The sequence below is a fragment of the Cygnus olor genome, chromosome 5, assembly GCF_009769625.2.
Source record: "Cygnus olor isolate bCygOlo1 chromosome 5, bCygOlo1.pri.v2, whole genome shotgun sequence".
Lineage (NCBI taxonomy): Eukaryota > Metazoa > Chordata > Aves > Anseriformes > Anatidae > Cygnus > Cygnus olor.
Window position 1 is genome coordinate 6,178,937 of NC_049173.1, and position 21,062 is coordinate 6,199,998.

A 21,062-nucleotide genomic window follows, 5' to 3' on the forward strand; every position below is an offset into this window, starting at 1 on the left:
CCATTTCATCGCATGCCTCATTCATACTTGAATATTGAACAATTTTTCTAATACAAAATGAAGGAACCGTTGCGTTTTTATCACCTTAAGAAGTATATATAATAGAATAGCCCTAAAGAGTGCTATGCTGTGCATGTATGTTTTATATCGATAGACTGAGAACGAAGTTACAGAAAAGGAATAAATTTGACAATTTGTTGGGAAACCTGATTTTTGAGTGGAAACAGGTCAACAAATGTGCAATTTTCTATCAAAGGTGTTGTGTGAAGCCGTAAATCAGCATTACATGAAAATAAATACTATATCCCAGAACAGCTGGAAGTCATTCCAGGTAGCCTTTACCTCCTAGTTTCTAAATTAATTTTAGCATGAAAATTGTCCAGCTGTTGCGTATTTGTTAGCTAAATATGCTCTCCAGTTTATAAGCATGTTTTACATTTGGGCATCAGTAAAATTAACAGTAAAATAGTAGATGGGCCTCTGGTCAGAGTGTTACAGAAATATCACCTTACAAACTATAATGAATATTTTTTGCTGAAAGACCACTATGCACGACAAAGGAAATGTGGACAAATGTTCTTTGTGTTAATTCCCATCAGAAAACTGGCATCTCAATATAGGTATTATTTCTCTGGGAGAAAGAAAAATTAGGCATGACTGTCCTCCTCCCAGCAGCAGGGGGTAAGAGCATAATTTTTTTCTTCAGTGCTTAAAAATTGTACTCAACAAATTCAAAAATAGATTTATTCAAATGTTATGATATTTCCTACAGTTATGTATTTAACTAGAACTGATCTATAGTCTGCTCTAATGCCAGGTGATACACTAGCTGTTACGAGTAGTTTTCAAGTGAAACAGTTTTCTGTGCAAATTGTAATTAAAAGCTTAGATGGAGTGGTAAAGATATCAGGCCCTAAATAAACATTTACCTTCCGATTAGAATACACATACAAGATTCAAAGCCAACCCCTTGCTCTGTTTATTTAAAAGAGTGGGTTGGTTTTTGTTTGTTTGTTTTTACTATTACTACCTTAGGGCTCAGTTACAAACCTGAACTCTGTTTTACTAGGTACAGTACAAGGGCAGAACAACAAGACAACCCCCACCTCCAAGGGTTCACAGTACCAGCAGAACCATATTACCGCTTCGGAGACAGCTGCACAGCTTTTAAGAGATTACAGCTCTCCAGCTGCCATAGCTGGCGTGCTGCTGGAGGCTACTGGTCTCCAGCTAAGCTGCAGTCACCTGTCCCTCATCCACGAGAGTCCAGAGTCAGCTAAGTTAGCTTTTCACACTTCCAGCAGTAACACAAGTTAAACCTACTGACTCTGCTTTGAGGAGTGAGGAACAACCACACCGTTTTTTAACTTTATCTGCACCTCGGGGCCAGTAATGGCAAATAACAAACGGTAATAAACAAAAAAGCACTTTGTTCTCAACCAACCCCTGCTACGTTGACAAGATGATCTACACTTTTAGAGCAGAGATGGGTGTAGTCAGGTGTTCACGTAAAGGGCAGTAAGAACAAAATCTTTCAGTGTGACAAGTGTTAATTTCAGCAGTCCAGCAACATGACTGCTATTGACTTTATAGGCATAATAACAAGGGATCATTTCTAGGCAGAAATTGACGGTTTCATTTACAATGAAAAATCCCAGTGCATGTTTAAAAGTAGTTCATGGTTGTAAATCTCTGAAAAGTATTCCAAATACTGTGTGGTTGCCTCTTATGAAGTAGCTATATTTTTTATTTATTGTTTTTAACAAGCCTATCCGATTTCTGTAAGTAATCATCCAGCAAGATCTAGAACTGTCGTTTCTCCCACTTCAGCCAGCAGCCTTGCAGTATACTACTGCAGTATAACAAACATCTGAGACATGGATGACAGAATTCATCAGAAGACAGGAAAACAAGGTTCAGTTATGGAATAACTGAGCCAATAAAATTGCACTTTTGGGCTTACTAAATGATCTCTGAAGATTATCTGCCAGTAGCATATCTTAACACACTACACCAAATAACACAGACAGGATCTCAAATTTACCTTTAGACAATTAGGTATGCAGTAAATTAGAAAAAAATGTTTTAATTAGATTAGCATGGAAGCCCACATAAAGTCCACCAAATCCAAATGTGTCTTACTTCTTATTAGCTCGATCTCTGCAGCACTTCACTTAAGCTTCCTGAATCCATCTCCACTCTGCTTAAAAAATACCCAACTTCCACCAGCGTTTAGACACAGGTACTGAAGGAGAAGCTGGGCTGCGTGAAAATGGTCCTAAGGCATTTAGGGGTTTAGCAGAGAAGAAGTAGTGGCATAGATTACAGCTCTTGGTCATTTTACATGGGCAGATAGTGATAGGACAAGGGAGAATGGTTTTAAACTAAAAGAGGAGCTATTTAGATTAGATTTTAGGCGAAAGTTCTTTACTCAGAGCGTGGTGAGACACTGGAACAGGTTGCCCAGAGAAGCTGTGGATGCGCCATCCCTGGAGGTATTGAAGGCCAGGCTGGATGGGGCTTTGAGCAACCTGGTCTGGTGGGTGGCATCCCTAGTGGGGTGGAACTAGATGGTCTTTAAGATCCCTTCCAACCCAGGGCATTCTATGATTCAGGGCTTTGTGGGTCAGCAGAGGGAAGGGAAACTCTACTCCCCTTTGGACTTTGAAGACCTTTGATTGGTGGACTCTGCAAACTATAATGGTAAGATGCTTTTTGTCAGCCTGTTTCACTCAGTCCATGTGCCCTCCTAACTAGCTTGTGCACTTGCAATGTCTTCTGTGAAGTTCACTGAATAATGTCGTCTTCCTTTTATTTCCTCTGCTTCCGTTTCAGCATCGTGTTTGCCTGCTGTTACAGAGTATTTACTTCAAAGTAACTTACCAAGAAACAGATTTCCCTTATAAATTCATGAGGAGTTTCAAAAACTAATAGTAGGTGTTTCACACATAACAGAAAAAAAAAAAAATCAAAAGTGACCTAGCATTTCCTTCAAAGGCCATAAATGTGAAACTGATGCTTTTGGAGAGGACAGTTCTGAGGCATTCACAGTGCACAGTGGTGTGGGGGCTCTGAACAGTCAGCGCTCCTTGCTGAATTACTGTGGTATCATCTTCACAACCAGCCAGTCCAGAAAGAAAGCCATTTGTGGAAAACTGGTGGATACGCTTGTATTGACCACTGTTAGACTCTGGAAACTGACTTTGTATCATTTTTTTTTTGGAAAACCTCTAGATAAAGTGGAAGGATCTTACTTTGCTTTCAGTGTTTCAAGTTAGAAAGACAGAAGTTTAAATGCCAAGTATTATTACAATATTATTTCACTTCAGATATTAAGAGATATCTACAAAACCTTACACAAAATTAACAAAAACATTTATTTCAAAATTTTTATAACAGATAACGAACTTAAGAACACTGTAACTCAAATTCAGCTTTGTCTGGTACAATAAAGTTACTTTTACTAACACTTTCTTTTATTTCATATCAGAGACTGAAAGTACTCATCTAGAAGTACTCTTTAGATGCTCTCTCAAAGATATTGAATTAACTCAACATGCTATTTTAAAATAGTATTTCTGCTGCTTGTAAGTGCCAATTTAGGGAAAGCGTATCATAACATTTTATGAAAACAACATATTTAGAAAATAAACAAGAAAAATGAAAGCTGCATCTCAAAGCATGTGCTTGCTGGATATACACATGCTCTTGCAGCAATTGCAATAATGTATTCTTACATGAAATGAAAGGAGAAGATGAAATGCTTTGTACTTTAACTTAAGAAACTGAAAACATTTGTCAAGGCTAAGTAGGAAAAGAATTTAAAAGGAACGCAAAGGTATTCAAAAGAATGCAGATGGCTTTGTATTTTGTAAGGAAGAATGAAAACCTTTCACAGAAGGAGACTGTGATGATCTCTGATCCTGTCCAAATGCAAACGGAAAACTAAAGTCATCTTTTCCATCTCCAAATGCATGAGAAGTCGATTCCGAGGGGAAGGGAAAGGCAAATGCATCCTCACTTTCTGATTTCCCAAATAAGCTTCCTATATAGAACGAATATTATATTATTAGATTGTCTTACTGAAAGAATACTGCATTCAGCATAATATGCTTCCTTTAATAATATTTTACTCCCAATGCCCACTGCATATCAGCTTACAGTTGTGTGTTTATTTCTGCACTAGACGTGGTAAAGGAGGGCATTATCAGAAATTATGTAGAATGAAGTACTTGAATGATTTAGGACAACAAAACACTTTTTCATTATATACTGGGTGAAATATTTTGAATACTAAGCAACAGAGTCTTTGTAAACTGACACATTTTTATGGATTCTTTCTCCTCTGAAAAACCACTGAAATATTTGGAGAAACAAAGCTATAGACAGGAACCCCCCCGAGTTTTACATTCAGTAACACAAAATTCATACCCTTTTCTCTGCAATACATATGTATGCATACAAACTTTTGTTCATCCACTTCAAAAAAGTAGCTTTGCACCTGCAGAACCTCTAAAAAGAGTAGATTACAGTTCCCTTCAGAAAAATGCTTGATCAAAAGTGAATTTTGATCCTACTGTTATCATTGAAAAATTGTCCTTTCTCCTCACTAAAGCCAGGATTTCACACAGAATGTATAAATGTGTGTGGCTCACTTAGTATGGGTAGAAGATATGGTTTATGAAGTCTCGTTCTCCTCTCTCACTTGTGCTATTTTTACATTGTGTATCTCCAATGATTTAAAGTGATGATCAAGGTTTCTTTTATCAAATGAAAACTTTGCTTTCATTACAGATGAGGAGGGAAAAAACAACAGATGTATTTTTCTAACACTGAGCTAGTAGCCTTAAGTTAAAAAAGTGGTATTTACCAAATACTGTAACTTTTTACATTTAAAGAACAGAGCTCCTTTCAGGAATGAAAAGGCTTACAAAACTTCGACACTTAAATTTTTCTTTCCCCTTGCAGGTCCTCTCAGAGTTTGCTTCAAATGCACCTAATACAATCCCTATTTGTATTTCTTCTTTCTCACGTTTCTTTTTTCCATGAAATTTCACACATTTGAGGTCCATAAGACAAATATGCAGAGAAAGATTTAAGCTAGTCAAAAAACAAACACAACAAACCACTAAACCGCAATATCACAAATCGAAAACACAAGTACTTGCAGACTTACCAAAATCTTTCTGTGGGGACATGGGATTCAAGTGTCCCACAGGATAATTATCATCTGTCTGAAACAAAGCAGACATTTTATTTAACAAATTAAAAAGACAGAACGTAAGTTTTAATGCTGATATGTAATAAGTGAGAAAGACATATTCATAGAATCATAGCGTGGCTTGGGTTGGAAGAGACCTTAAAGAATTTAGTTACAACCCCCCTGCCATGGGCAGGGATGCCACCCACTAGATCAGGTTGCCCATCAGTGAATATTAGCATTTGAATTTAAATTTATCTATCAGTCCCTGAGTTTGCAAGGTAAATTCTTTGATACATTTCATGCTTTCCTTACTTGAGGTATATATGAAGAATCCTTAGGCAAGATTAAGTCCAGATACTTAAGTCCATATTAAGACCTTCAAAATTCCCATATAACTTGTTAACTGTGAAGAGTGAAATGACTGCTAGAGGCTGGTAAATTCCTAAGCTGTCACAATATAACATGGGTTCTGACAATATTAGGTGACTTACCTACTCACTTACCTCACCTCACCTAGACCTACCTCATTCCTAAACAGTTCACAAACTATCCACCAGTCTATTTTCTCCTACACAGGGCTGATGATAGGAGATATCACCAACAGGTATTTTGAGAAATACAAAATAAAGTTATTTTCCCTCTTTCCTCCTTTAGATTTCACCTAGTAACCAGAAGATGGAGCACACCCACTGAAATATGAGATACCTGGGTTCAAGTCCCTTATTTGTATAATGGGGTTTGGATCTGCATTACCAGTGAGTGGTACCTAACCACTGTGTTACGCACTGACACACATCTATCCTGAATATCCAGTTGACTATCTATTAGCCCAGAGAGAATAAAAATTACTCTGGAGCACTGCAGTTAGGCAATCTGCAAAGGATAAGGAGCACTAGCTGGATTCCAGTCCCTGTTCCAATTAGTTGGCTATTTCCTCCATTTAAATATAGATGCTGAAATATATTTGCTTTTCAGTACTCCTAATAAATAAACCTTTCTTCCTTTCCTAAGTGTTTTGCATTTTGTGAAAGCTGGAGGATGAAAAAAAAAAACAATTTAAGTGCCCGATTCCCCACTACAGCGAGACAAAAACATGCAGGATTGGCATGTGAGTTGTGAATTCTGCCAGGGTACCTAAAATTTTGCATTGCAATGCTAAGCCAGTAACCTTTTTGTGAATCTAGTCACTTGTGCACCTGCACAATATCCAATCTTGCCCATACGGGTAAGATCCAATCCTTGATCAGAAGTTATCACAGGAGAATCAGCAGGTAAGGAGATAAGCTTTTCCTAAAGATATCAAATGTAAAATTAAGCATGCTAATAAAAAAAATGCTAAAAAGATGACTTGTGAAGAAGTCCTCATTCGCAGTCAATACTGTTTTTTTTTGTTGTTGTTTGTTTGTTTGTTTTTTAGCATCATTTCCTTTGTGGAAATTTAATATTCTCATGTACTCATTTTTACCTCATCAGATGAATTTTCTGCCCCAAACACAGAAGAATCAAACAAATTAAACCCAGGTGACTTCTGGGAGAAGTTCATGAGAGAAAAGAAAGCCGGAGATTTTGATGTTCCTTCTTCACAACCTAAGTTGTGAATGCTGTAAAGACAGAAAGAAAGAACCTACATTAATAGTTTTAAGAAGTAGCACAGATGGCTTTTTTGTTGCTGTTTTTCTATTTGTCCTTATTATGTTTTGTGACTTTCCCAAATTTCTGTAGCTTCCATCAATAATTACTTCTTGCAACACATAATGGGTAATACAGCCCCTCAAATCAGACTGAAGTATTCCTACCAATTTTACTCTTGTGTTTCAAAAAAAATGCTAAAGATAGAAATCGGTTAACAAATATTACTGCAGGAAAAGAAAACAATTTTAGCAAATGAGCTACAAAGAACCTACCTCACATATTTGTAAGCAAAGTCCCCCCTGTCTTGAAAAAGCTACATTTCAAGTAGAATTGATACTGTAAGAACAAAATCTAACTCAGAAAAAAAAAATAACAGTATTTTCAGAAGAGCTTTCTATGGAAGTCTTTCTATAGTATCTTTCAAAAAATAGCAGAAATACACAATAAACATCATTACAAATTTTCTTATGAAATCTAAATATAAAAGCTGAAATCATACAAGTCAAATGGAGGTGTTTTAGACAACTGGGTTTTCTTCCCCTTTGCATCAGGTGTTCCAACAAACTCAGGTGTTTCAGGTGTTCTTAGAAAATGTTCTGCACTTTCTTCTGCTCTGTCTGGATTGTTTTCATTTGACTTAAAATAGGTATGTATGTTCTATTAAAAAGAAACATATAATAACATTTATGGCATATGTAATTTCCCAAAATATTTTTTTAAACATAGTCATTGTATGCTTTAGGCTTAGTTAGACTTTTTATTTTCATAAAAAATAAAGGGAATTCAATAAATTCTTACAGTTACATATTCTCCACAGTTACAACTGTAACCTTAATTTAACTAATTTAAAATGGGCTACTTCTGATTGCAATTATGTATGAAAATTTTCATTCCAAAAATTAAGAAACTTGTAAGCTGACTGAAAACACTGATTTGGAATAAAAGAACTCTCTCTTTCTAAAGTATCTCTTAGCTAATGCTTTAAGTCACATTGGAATCCTCGTGATATTCTAGTGAAATAAAGGAACATCAACCGTCAGAATATATTTCATCTGACTGAGATATTTCCCCTTTCTCAGAAAATGTTAACAGAGAATATACACTTGAATTCTGTAGAACAATTTCCACCAGGCTCAATATTGTTTTAAAGATATTTTTTCTCCACCAGCTGCCAGCAGCCATGAACCTGTAACCAACTAGAAGAAGATGAGCATCTCAAACTTGATCTCAGTATCACCTATACATGCAAGCTGTACAAACAACTGGCTTGAATATTACGGCACGGTGAGGTTAAACTCCCATTCAAGTACAGATTGTAGAAGTAGTGCAAATGGAGCCTTTCAGATTCTGTAGCCAGCACAGAGCCTATTTTCTATAGTTTTGTGGAAGTGAATTTCCCATGCATCTTAGCTCACACAGATGAAAGTTATATGGACCAGTTCTATCTAAAAAATGATGTGCATATGGACCTAGATGGCCCATAGTCAAGGTAGCATAAAAACCCACAGAACACTGACAAGGCCAAAAGCAATGATCATTGTATTAGTAATCAGAAGACACAGACTGGCTTCTCACCTCTTGGGTGCCTTACAGTGAGTCACTTTGCCAATTCCTGAGAAATCTAATTACCTCTTACCAATCGATTCAAATACTTCAGAATAGTTTGACTACAGTAAATAAAATAACTATTTGTGACATAAGAAATGCTTTCCTTACTTGAGGTATGTACGAAGAATCCTTAGGCTCATCTTCTGCTTCTTTACCATCACATTTGGCCTCTTGGTCTTCTATACAAAGAATACAGTACAGCTTGTATTATAACAACATTTTAAATGGATAAGTAAAAGTTATGCTGTGGGAAAGAATCCTTGAAAAAGATTTACTAACTTGGCATTGCTATTGATAAGGAAGTGCTCCGACTGTAGTCTTCATAATAACCCACTTTGTGGCCATTTCCATAATAGTTACCTCTCATTCTGCCACTTACTCACTAGCATTAAAGCAATGCTAAAGCTTCTTCATATTGTTTGGTGTGTTCTTCAGATATAGCTATTGCTCCCTGAGAGTGCTATTTTTGTCTAATCCAGCTGTTGCAGACTGAGAGTGCCAATACCAGTCAATAGAAACCATGTGGAAACAACATAAAAAGCACATCCATATGAGACTGATGGAACATATCTTCAAGACCTGGGCAAAATCTAGGGTAGAAAATGAGAAGAATGCTACCCAACCTTCTGCTCGAAGCTTTAGACCATGCAACATTTCACACACTGTAGGCTAAGATCCTGTGTTTCAGAACATATAATTAGGATCCTATTTATAAAAAATTAGACTATCATTTTTGAAGTGCATCTAAATTGACAGTGTAATTAGGAAAAAACAGACAAACAAACAAACAAACAAATATTTAAGCTACAGCTCAGTGCCCTGGGATTTCAAAACCGTAGGTGCATCTGCAGCTACTCTGTTTTGTTTCTGAAAGTGTTTTGTGCATATTACTTAATTTTCATTTTTTTAAATCTTAATCCGACGCTTCAAGTTTCCTGAATTCCTTAGTTTGCTATAGCCCTTTTCTTTGCATTTTATCATGCCTTTTGGGTAGATTTTCACACAGGTTTCCAAACTAAAACTAAGAGCGTAGATTTACAAGAGATGCTGGGAGGTGCCCTTCATTAGCAGTGGTTAATGCAGAATGCATACCACATTACTGCACAGTTCAGTCTCCATTTAAATTAGGACTCAGCCTGCCTGCTGTATTCACAATTTTAAACTATATAATCAAGGCATAAAAGGAAAACAAACGGTGGTCCAATTCATACCAGAGTGAAATTTTGGGTCCTAGAATTTTCCCTTTCATCATTTTGTGGTCCAGTTTACAGTAACAGCACACCTGATCAAAAAATGTCTATGGTACTTTACCTATTACTGTATTTTCACTCTCAAACTGTTGATTAGTAGTCACCTGCTTTGGAGGAACTAGCTGTCTAAAAGACAGAAAAATACACTGTTGTTTGTTTCAATGTGGATTATTTCTATAAGCTTTAATCTCAAGAATGAAAGCTACTTCATTAGAGAAAAGTTACCTGTATTGCATTTGGTTTTGCAAGCTTCCTATTGGAACTTGGGCAATTTGTAGATTATTAGTCCGTGCAGTGTCCGTAACCATCTAAAACATAGCAAAAAATTCAACTGAGGCAGCACATAAAATTGTCACTTCAACAACATCATTCTGATTTCTCCTTAGACTGTGTAAATCCATTCTGTTAATCTTTCCTAAACAATTATGCAACATATACACTTTTTTGCCTGTCTGTTTTACCTACAGATTAACTTTTTTCTTCTTACAGCATGATACCCAAAAGCACTTCCTTCCATTTTTTCTTATGTAGTTGCATGCACAGTATTGATAACTAGAGGTGAGTAATTAACTTCTCAGTCATAATAATTTACAAACTTTATCCAGGTTCTCTATTACTGCAGCCAATTTGCTCCTGCTTACAAGACAGCAAGGGCTGAAGCCAGGCCTGTCTCCACCTTGTAAGGTCAAAGTGGGCACACATAAGTGAGTGTCTGCTATGTGAACGGAATAACTGCAAGTAACATGAAAACACTCCCACCTCACAGAATTTCACCAGATCAGAAGCTCTGTCTCTAACATGCAACATGTATTTGTGCCTTAAGGGCAGAGTAGCACTAGGAATCTATGCCTCAGCATCGGATAACACATTAGTTCACAGCGAGTTGCTAGTTCTGGTTTGTTTTTAATTTGCAAAATGCTACCAAATTGAATTCAGCTTGGGGTGAGGGACAAAAGGGCTGGGTATGCAGGATCTGTCTGCCACTCACCTCCTGTAGTATACCACACTCCTTTTCTGAAGCATAAAAACGTCCTTTCCTTCAATCTTTTTATTTTCCCTCAGACTCCATCTTCTTCTTGTTGTTGCCATCAACCTTTCTTAAAATTCCCTTAACCTTGACTTACTACTTACCACTATTCTCTAAATGCAATTCTAGGTCCCAGATTCCCATCCTCATTTTTGGATTACCCTAGCAACAACCCTTCCATCATCCTCATCCTGTTCAACTCACTAAGCCTGTCGCAAATCAGAACTGCCTGAAGTTTCTTTTGGTCTTGTTTCACTCAGTCTAGCCCTTGCCCTTCATGCTGTCTTGTATCATCTTATGAAAGTCCTCCCTCCTTAGCTTAAGTTTTATGTATGATATTATAGCACTGGATATATTTGAAGTATTTTCAATTTAAACAACCAGATGAAACATTATATAATCTCATGTTTTTACCAGTGGGAGAACTGCATACCCGTGATGGATTTTCTGCATGGCTGGAGGAGCTGCTAGTAGCAACTGAATGTTCCATACGTTTCTCTTTTTCTTCTCTCCCTAAATTAACAAAACTTACTTAATACTGTTAATAGGAGTAAGTATCCAAAGCACTGCATTGTTAAAGGGCACTTGTCAACAAAGCTTAGAAATTTTCCTGTTAATGAAGAGCTAAAACAAAGATATCAGAAAACATGAAAGCATCAGGCAAATTACAGTAAATAGTATTTACAGGTTATTGGTTTTATGTATTTTTTTTTTACAAACACTGCTAAGCATATTCTTCATTTTTTTTCTAGCACTACATATTAGATATACCTACCATGTCACTTTACTCATTGCACAGATGAGAGAAGAATCGGAAGGTTTTCAGAACATAAAGACAGGTATGTACTCAATTTGCATTGAAAGCTTGGCTTCAACTATCACAGTAAAAACAGTTGAGTACATTTCTTACCATGGTTTTCATTTATTTACACAAAAAAACACCAAAATCTTCACAAAAAAGATCATTAGAAACACACTGCACCTTTGTCTGTTCGCTTCATAGAGAATCTAATAGTCTGTACAGACTGGACTGATTTCCGAGGAATGCACAGAAGATGTAATGGTTTATACAGTTGATGTTTCTCATTTAACAAAGAAGGATGCTCACTCTCTTCAAATATCCTAAAAAAATTAAGGCAACGATTGAAAAAGAAAGGAAATCATAAAATAAAACTGCTTCAAATAAGTGGAGTTTTCAAAGGAGATGCATGATTCCAGAGAGGTTCTACCTCCTACAGCTCCAGCAATCAGTAAGATTTAATTTTTCCTTAAAGAATACCAGACAGAGAATGCCACTGAAAGCAAAAGACATGAAATAGCAATAAGTTGATCATAAGAACATTGCTGACTTGAATTTTGTCAGTATCAAAGAAAAGTATTAATAGTTTTGGTTTTACACTTTTGTAGAAGCGCTTTAATCATTACTGTAGCTCTGCAATCACACTTTCATATTTAAAAACACTTTTTCACTCCTTGAGGTTGTCCAAAATACTTATACTGTAGGCAGACATAAGACAAAACAAACGGCAGCAAGCGTTTTCACTTGTAGGGTAATTATCTGTGTAAGGTAAATAGCCTTTTACAGAACAGAAAGACAAAAGTTAGCAGAACAATGCAGGATAAAGTGCCTATTTGGCACAGGAACATTTACCATTTTTATTTTAATAATGAGTTTTATTTTATTTTCTCTTTGGCATTCCTGCTTGGCACCTCTGGGGTTCTAGCTGCAACATCTGTTTTTTGGCTGACTAAGCAAAACTACTCAGAATAACTGAAGATTCAAGCCGGTCTTCCTGGTTTTCTTGAAATTTTTCATAAATGAAAATAAGATAAAAAATACGATGAACTTTATAAGGTAGCATGGAGTAAAGTTAGCAATACTGCTGGTTAAAACATAACAACCTAGAAGCATTGGTTAAGATATCAGACCTAACAACACATTAAATTCAGGTGCATGCTCGGCTGTGATCACATAAAATCAGGAATGCACCTCAGTCAAATAACAATGATGAAAAAGAACAGTCTTCAAAGTTACCTAAACACTTAAGTGTTGAGCTGCACAAAGACCTAACAAGCTATAGAAACCATGTACCACCCAATATATCAAAGAAACAAGAAATAATTTTAAAATATCTATTTATTTTATTTATACCAATTATAGATGTTACTTGTCTCAAGAATGAGCGCTACAGGAAGTAAGATGTTTATGTGACCAAATATCTTTAAGATCGGATGTGGAAATCTTTAAACCAAGGAGTGATAAAACAAGAGCTAAGCAGAGAACCCTGGCTAAAACTGCTTCACTTTGTTCAGTGTGGCTCATTTGGCCACTTTATCACGATCATCATTCAAAAATGAATTGAACAAGGCTGCTGCTGATGCTTATGATTTAGATTGCCATTAACGTGTTTTTTTTTTTACACAAGTTAGGATGCCAATTGTGTTTTTACAAGTTCCTGGAATCAGTTTCTGTGTGTTTTTGTAAAACCTAGCAGACAACCCTCCATATTTCTAGAAAATGGCCATACGTTAAATAAAGCTTTCTTTTACAATATATATCTATTCAGAAGAATGTATTGATGGTAAAGTTGCAAAGAGGACTTGGAAGCTCTTAAGACATATATTTTAGTAACAAAAAATTCCAAAAGAGTCTGCAGTTAAACTTTATAAATATACAGTACACCTGCTTCCTTTCTTCACCAAAAAATGTTGAAAAGAAAAAAACACAAGCATCTTCTTTGACATAATTATTAATTACTGAAGAAAAAAAACCCTGAAGATTAAAGCTCAAAATAGTCTGAATTGCAGTAGCAAGAAAGATCATTTGTCTTCTTTCTCTATTTCGTTATTAGTAAACATCTGAGTAGATAAAAATCTTCATCTTGATTCACTTTGCAAAATAGGTAACATTTTTACTAAAGTGCAAAAAAGGAAGATATCCTTAAGTCAAATTAAAAACCCATTTCTTCAGCAGTAGTTTCTTCTCTGTAGTATAATGAAGACCAAAGACTAGTATGACTTTACCTTCACTATAGGATTTAAGTGCATCTGATTATACATACAAAAAATCAGACTGACTACTGTGGTATTTAGAAGGACTCTCTACGGAAGCCAAGTTCAGAATTCTAATCAGGAGCATGTAAGCAAGTCCTTTTGGAAGTCGGACTTTAATAACTAGCTGTCATAATACCTAGTAACTAACTATGAGGTTGTGGTCAGTATGGGATTGACTCTTCATACATGTTTACACCTGTTAACAGCTTGTATGAGAAGAGGAATCTACATTTTGCAGTCAGCCTAATCAATGACTAGCTGGCCAGCAATGTTCTAGACCTTTAAATGAAAAGTTAGCACTGCCATCCTCCTGTCCAAAGAATATACAAACCAGCACCTATTAGTTAACTTCCAAGTTTGTTTCTTGTCTTGTAGCTGTCTAAAGTATTTCATGGGTATTACTTTTTACATTGTTCTGCTCAGAGCTTTCATTGCTCTATTTGCTTTTGTCCCGTGATGCTGTTGGCGTCTCTCCACACTGTTATGTCAGTTCGTGGAGATTCAAAACTCTTTTTCTGTCCTTCTTTTGTAGCAGAAGATGAAGATACCTCCTGCTTCTTCACAAAGCTCTCTTTGCCTAGGAGCCACAGTGTAGTGACTGCAGCTCACAATAGACTCCTGCCTTTAGTACCCATATTCTGCTGTTATATTTTTGTACGTTGTCCTGAGTCTGCAAAGGTTTTAATTCATATGACTCATTATCTTAGCATGTTTTCTGTTTGATTTCTTTTTACAGTGATTATAATCACAAATTAATAAAAAAACTATTTTTAACATCGGTGGTTACTTCTATGCTTCTCTGTTCGTCTTAACATTGGTTAATTCTATGCTTCCTTTTTCTTTTAATATACTAATGCCAAATAGGGATATTTTAAAACTTTTTTACAGTTTTCCACAACCCTTTATGCTGTGGATATCTTTGACATGAATAAGCTTTAAAAAACAAAAACATTAATTAGTAATCAGGTTGTGGTCTGATACTATATGCTATATCTCACATACATGGAGGTTAAAGAGAAATGTGAGTTGGAATAGCGTAAAATGTTTACAGAAACTTATAATCATGACATAAGCCATGGAATTATTTCTTCGGTAAGAGCACCAAAAAGATATACTTGTATGCAACCAAGACAAAACTTCTGGTGAAAGTAAAAGCACCTGAAAGATCCATGACAGAGATAAACGTACAACTGCAAGGTCTAGTAACGCACCCTATGAATTCCTTTCCATTAAGCATTTGGTTGAATACTTCTTACGTCTCCATGCCCAGAATATAAATCTCCTTCTCCTGCCATTTCGTTTCTGCAGACTGAACATACTTGGGTTCCTTTGAAAATTCCCAGGGAGTGTTTCCAATCTTTTTCACCTAGTCTTACAACAAATGGATTTCTTCCTTCCCTGTGTTTCTAAGACCTTGCCAATTATAAAAAGCTTAGAAGGCAGAACAGGTATAAGGCTTTAAACCATAAAAAAATAATTCGTTTGAATAATTCAGGGATATAAAAGCAGATATTAAAAACCTAAAATGTCCCTATGAAAGGAGCTTAGAGAGTTAACATGGCACATTTCTGTACATATGGTCCACTAAATTCCAATTCAAAACTCTAAAAAACTTCTTTTTCAAGAAGACCATGATGTAAAATCACTTGGAAGACTTTTGGACGTATTTTAAGTTTAAAATGGCTTTTGGTCTAACAGAATCAGTTTTAAGGGTGATTTTTTAATACTTACAAGAACTCCAGATGAGTGCAAGATGGTCCTGACAGTGATTTCAGTCCTTGTAGTTGAGCTCAAATTAAAGTGAGTCCAAGTTGTAAATGATAACTGACTAATTTACTAAACCATTAATCCTGTCTATGAAACTTTCACTCATGCTTGTTTTTAAGAACCAAATTAAGAGTTAAATTTCTTAAGTAATTCAGAGATGAAGACAAATGACATTTGTAACCATGACTCTTTCTCACCAATTATGTGTTTAGTAGAGTTAATGCATTTTATTTCTGACTGCATTCACTGTAAATGTATCCAAAACCTTTAAAACTATCCACACAGATGTATTACCAGTAGCTATGAGGAGCAAAGCCTTATACAAAATACTTTTGAATAGTATGTTTCCAGATGCATTTACTTTCCAAGAACCAAAATTAGCCACCACCTTTTACTAAACCTCAAGTAACAGGAAACTTTTAAAATTACATAATTCAACCACATGACCAGGATTGGAGAACCTTGCCAACCATTATATAGCAACAGTTTGAGTTTTGTTGCAGTCTGAGTATAAATGCTGAGATAGTACTCTGGATGAAAGCAAGGGAAAATAAATAATTTTAAACACACCTTTCCTTAAAATCCTTCGGCTTCTCTAGACTTTTCAGATTTTTTCCTTCAACCATTTCTGAATCATTTTGATCTTCTGTAGTCTCTTCAAATCTCTTAAAAGACAAAGAACAGAGAAACATAAAAATTTGAAAAAAATAAAAATAAATATGTGCTGCAAATGGTTTCTAAACTTGGTGAATCAGTGTAATTAAAAGTTTTCTTGTAGCCAGATAAGAAGGAAAGAAAAGGAATTTATGCAATTCTTACTGTAAAGCATATTTAGTTAAACACGTTCATATTAACAAAATCTTCTTAAAAATATTAGGACCTGTGAAGGCAGTATACTCAAGCCCTGGGGCTCCTAAAGGAATAGTCCTGCTATATTTTGTTGAGTATGCTCTGGCACTGTTGAGCTAACATGAAAGTCATCCAAACACAGGGCCTTGAGGGAATTATAGCGTAAACCGAGGTCAACGGAAAGCAAGCTTTAAGAGCCTTTATATTCATGAACACCTCTTCTCCAGGAAAACCTTTATGATGCTATAGAAAAATAATTGCCAATTCTGATATCATCCTGTTGGTCCATGTGCTTGAAAATGTACTTTTTTTATGTTTCAGCAAATGACAGTATAAACACCTACATATATAAAGTATACTTATATAAAAGAAAATTAAAATGCAGTTACCTTTTTAAAATAATTAATTTTCATTTCTAATTCCTCTGCTTCTCTTTCTAGTTCAATTGATTCTTGCGTAGCAACTTCAGCAAGCTTTAACATTTCCTGTGTTTTTTGCCTCAAAGAAGCACTTTCATGTTAAGGGACAAACATGGCAACATTATTTTTTTCAAACAGTGAATACTAACAGACCCCTCACAGTTCTATGCCATAACTGCAAATTACAGAGCTACAGAAAGCTCTGACAAATCTACATTTCATAGACAAGTCTCGAAATCTAACTTCAATTAGTCTTCTACACCTTAATGAAGCTTGTTGACTGACATGTCATTAAACGAAATTTTACTTTCTTCCCTCAAAAAGCTGCCATAAAATTTAACTGAAGAATATTATTTGACCTTCAATTTTCTCATGGGGAAATGCCTACTAGTGCCACTCTAAACATAAATAAATTATTATACTTTTTTAATAAAAACGTGAAAGGTGAATAGAAACTTTCCTCCCCATAAACTGTATAAACACTATGCATCAAGGATACATATGCAAAGCCCAGTCATTAAGGGATTTAAAAGGAGCAGGCTCTGCAGAAACAAAATTTTATTTCAAATCATTATCAAGTCTAATATTTACAAATACAAGATAAATTAACGATTCAGGAACACTTATCATTGCTTAGTGTACATAGCAGAAATAGCAGTAATACTGAAGGTAATGCCATTTAAAACAGAACAAAAAACATGTATGAAAAATAAATTTACATTTTTGAGAGTCTAGTTCTAAATTTCTAATCTAGTTCTAATTTTGGGATGTTTTTACCCCAGGAAGCCCAATGGCAAGTCAGCATGTGTATTTTGAATTCTTGTTCCAAATCTCAATTTGCTACAATTTTTTTTCCTTAAAAATGGTGTAACAAAAAGAAGAATTTTTAATCCTTTTAAGAGAAATTGTGATGAATCAGTTAGTGGATTTCTGTACAGCATTTCTAATGTCCAGTACACTAGCAACAGTCTGTACAGTTTAAGCATTGATAATAATAGTACCCAGAATGTCCGAGCAAGCGTCTTCTTTCAACTTATATTGTTCAGACTGCTTCAGAATTCTGTTTTGGATTTCTTCAATCTCCTTCTTTTTTTTGTAACACTCCTGTGCAAGAGCGGTTTCTGCATACTTTTCATGGTGTTGCTTCAAAATCTCTTTATACTGGATTATGTAATCTTGATACATTTTCCTATAAAAATAAATCACAATTTTTTCCACTTATTAAGCTATTGTTTATCAGGAAAAAATGACTAGTTTATGGAATCGTCTCAATTAGACTTGCTGTTGTTCTGCAAAAAGTAGTATTACTTTTAGCATATCACTATTTGACTCTAATTTTTCTCTTCCAGCTATTTTCAAGGAAGCATTCTTTGTTACTGTATATAACAGAGAATACATTCATGATATAACAAACAGTCATTATTCTGACAGGAATGTAGACCATACCATGTTCAAAGGTAGCTCCGCAGATGACAAATGTTTCTTCCTTCTGTAATTATCATGAAACTCACAGCAAGCCAAATTCTCTGCTTGTGTTCACTGGCACAACTCCACTGTTTTCAGTGGAGCTGTATCAAACTTACACTAAAAGAGAATTTGGCCTAGCGTCCAGTCTTTACAGCAGCCTGATGCATCACTCAAGAGCAGCCTCCAAGGAAATGCTGGGCAATCTGTGTCTGATTCAGGGAAGACTTAAACACACACATTAGTGTTTGTTAGTCCTAAAAGAATAGCGCTATCCATGCTTAAAGTTAAGCAAACATTTAAACGTTCAATTGGCAAAGAGCCAGAATACTCATTTTTTTTTAGGACTGCCCTCAAAATTAATCCTACACTAATATAATTTCACTGACATCGTGTGAGTACACAGCTACAAATTACTTAAGTAAGTAGCATCAATTAAGAGGCCCCGTTAAGTAAATGCTCGTGACATCTTACAAGTTTAAATGGGCTTCGGAAAAAATTGCTATAAAAACAAATACCATAACACACAATTGGACATAATTCATCACATAAGGCTGAAAATTGATCAATATTATGTTTGGAAAAAAAGAGAAAGAAAAACACTGTTGCACAGAGCAGCCATCATCTTGTGTTAAATCAGTGACAGTGACTACATTGGAAAAGACTTTACTTGGTCCGTTTTCTCATTCAGACAAGGAATTTACAAAGATAGATTGCTAATGACAGATCAATATTCAACTATCTCATTGGGAAGCATCCTTTGTTACACCAATAATGATGCTAAGCATAACTTTCGTTACAGGTCATTTCCAGTGCAGAAGTAGTATCTTTAGCTGGGTAATTAATAACACTGAATAATTAACAAAAGAACTAGTTCGAGTTCTTAATGTCACACACATGTAATGTAAGTATAAACCTATAGGAAGTCTGTATTTCCCACACAGACAAGTCTTAATTATTTACAGTCTTTTAATAGTATGAATAACAACCATAGCCCAGTATATTTCTCTCCGCATTTGAAAGCAAAAGCTTAATAACTGCTTAAAATGAAATTAAGTCATTCATTTAAATGTCAGACTGCTATTAATAACTTGACTGAAAGACAGACACTTCTGGCTGCCCACTAGTTAGGCTGGGCAATGGAAGAAAGTAAAATTTGTGTCCAAAGACAACAGTAGAAGTTTCCGCTCTTACAAAAAGAAACGTATTTTTTTTGTCATAGGAAAAAAAAACTAAGATACCAGTTTTCAAATAAAACTATGCTCCAGGTACTAGTTCCTGTTAAAGTGACTGAAGTTCAAAACACCTGTATAGAAGAAAGCAGTTGTAGATTACCACTGCTGTGATTCAAGGTTATGAAACAAAGGAATTGAGACTTCTCAAACTTGATATAGAGGAGGACATTAATCTATTTGCTTTTCTCCATGGACAGTCTTTGGAATCCAAGAAGCTATGGGATTTACTAAAGATTTGTGTATACTGTACCAGATTTACAAGGTATGAAAGATGGAAGATATTTAGTTCTATGGAATGTAATAGATGCTACAAACACTAGCTGAGCAACAATGAAATTTGCCGATATACAATTAAGAATGCATTACAAATAAATGTAAAATAAATAAATAAATAAAGTCAAATAATTTGTTGCAACTGGTACGTTTAAAACTTCTGAAAATAAACCTCAAACTTTAAATATATGCCTTTCCCAAAAATGTATTTTCCACAGATAAATATTTCTAGCCATAGATGGTATACTGTAACAGTCTTGAGAAATTATCACCATTTTTAGTATTTTTCCTAAGTAATTCACATCCTCCAGTTCATGTAGTTAAACACAGGCTATTTAGAATTCTGCACTGTTCACACTAAAGTCATTAGAAAAAGTTCAAATTTAATGTCAAAAGGAAAAAAAGACAACATCCACAAAGCTCCTGAACACTACCTTGATAGTTACTTATTCCTCTTTCCTTTTTTATTGTTCTTTCCATCCTGAAAATATCACTTATAAAATGTAAGTGATACATAAGTGATATTTTCAAGATGAATTTCCAGTACTACACATTCTTGTATGTTCTTGAAACTAATTATAGTAACAAAACTGAATGCTTTTAAAACCTCCACAGTAAGTGCCTAATTAAATGTACATTGATCTGCCCATCTTTTAAAAACATCCTTCAATTTAAAGCAGCATGCCTTGAATATCCACTTATGCCAGATAAGATGGGCATTCAGCACATGAAGTTTTAAATATACTTGTCTTCCTAATTTATGTATTTAAAATTTGTTGACTGTACATCTTGCTAATTTGAGTTCATCATCAAATGCTTCAGTACAGAGGAACTGTATTTGAAAGAAATATCTGAAGACCACTTTTGTAAAATATATAAATTAAATTCTTTTTATGATTTATAGTCATGGTGTCTTATAGCGAAGCTCAGGAAAACAAATCAAACACTTTCGTGTTGGAATTGAAACTAGTTATCTAAAGAAACATTTCAAAAGTAATGATTCTTTGGCTTGTCAGATCTAATTAGTGAAGGCCAAAATGGCTTAATCATATACTTATAGAAATCCAATTTAGCCTTATTTTTCACCAAATATGGAACCCTAAAAAGGAAGACATCTACTTCTGCTGTCTCGAGCTACTTGAAAGAAGGACACAAACAAAAGAACAAAGCCAACGTAACTGTAGTTACCTACAGTTACACCTCTAAAACAGTATTTAGATAGCTAGATGGATCTGCCATGACTTTTTCAGCATAAGGCTAACCATTCTCTTCCCCTTCCCA

At 35.1% G+C, this 21,062-nt stretch overlaps 1 protein-coding gene across 1 annotated transcript in view; it reads right to left on the bottom strand.

The window, feature by feature from the left end:
• Positions 1-3,373: 3,373 nt before the first annotated feature.
• Positions 3,374-21,062, bottom strand: part of C5H14orf39 (chromosome 5 C14orf39 homolog) — a 31,221-nt gene continuing 13,532 nt past the window's right edge. The window contains exons 6-18 of the mRNA XM_040559619.1: positions 17,811-17,998; positions 17,309-17,351; positions 16,780-16,900; positions 16,112-16,206; positions 11,703-11,842; positions 11,154-11,233; positions 9,919-10,001; positions 9,755-9,819; positions 8,552-8,622; positions 7,335-7,492; positions 6,669-6,804; positions 5,177-5,234; positions 3,374-4,045 (exon numbers count right to left, since the gene is read on the bottom strand). Coding sequence (XP_040415553.1) covers positions 3,843-4,045; positions 5,177-5,234; positions 6,669-6,804; positions 7,335-7,492; positions 8,552-8,622; positions 9,755-9,819; positions 9,919-10,001; positions 11,154-11,233; positions 11,703-11,842; positions 16,112-16,206; positions 16,780-16,900; positions 17,309-17,351; positions 17,811-17,998 — 1,441 coding nt within the window. The 3' untranslated portion in view covers positions 3,374-3,842. The remainder of the gene's footprint in view (positions 4,046-5,176; positions 5,235-6,668; positions 6,805-7,334; positions 7,493-8,551; positions 8,623-9,754; positions 9,820-9,918; positions 10,002-11,153; positions 11,234-11,702; positions 11,843-16,111; positions 16,207-16,779; positions 16,901-17,308; positions 17,352-17,810; positions 17,999-21,062) is intronic.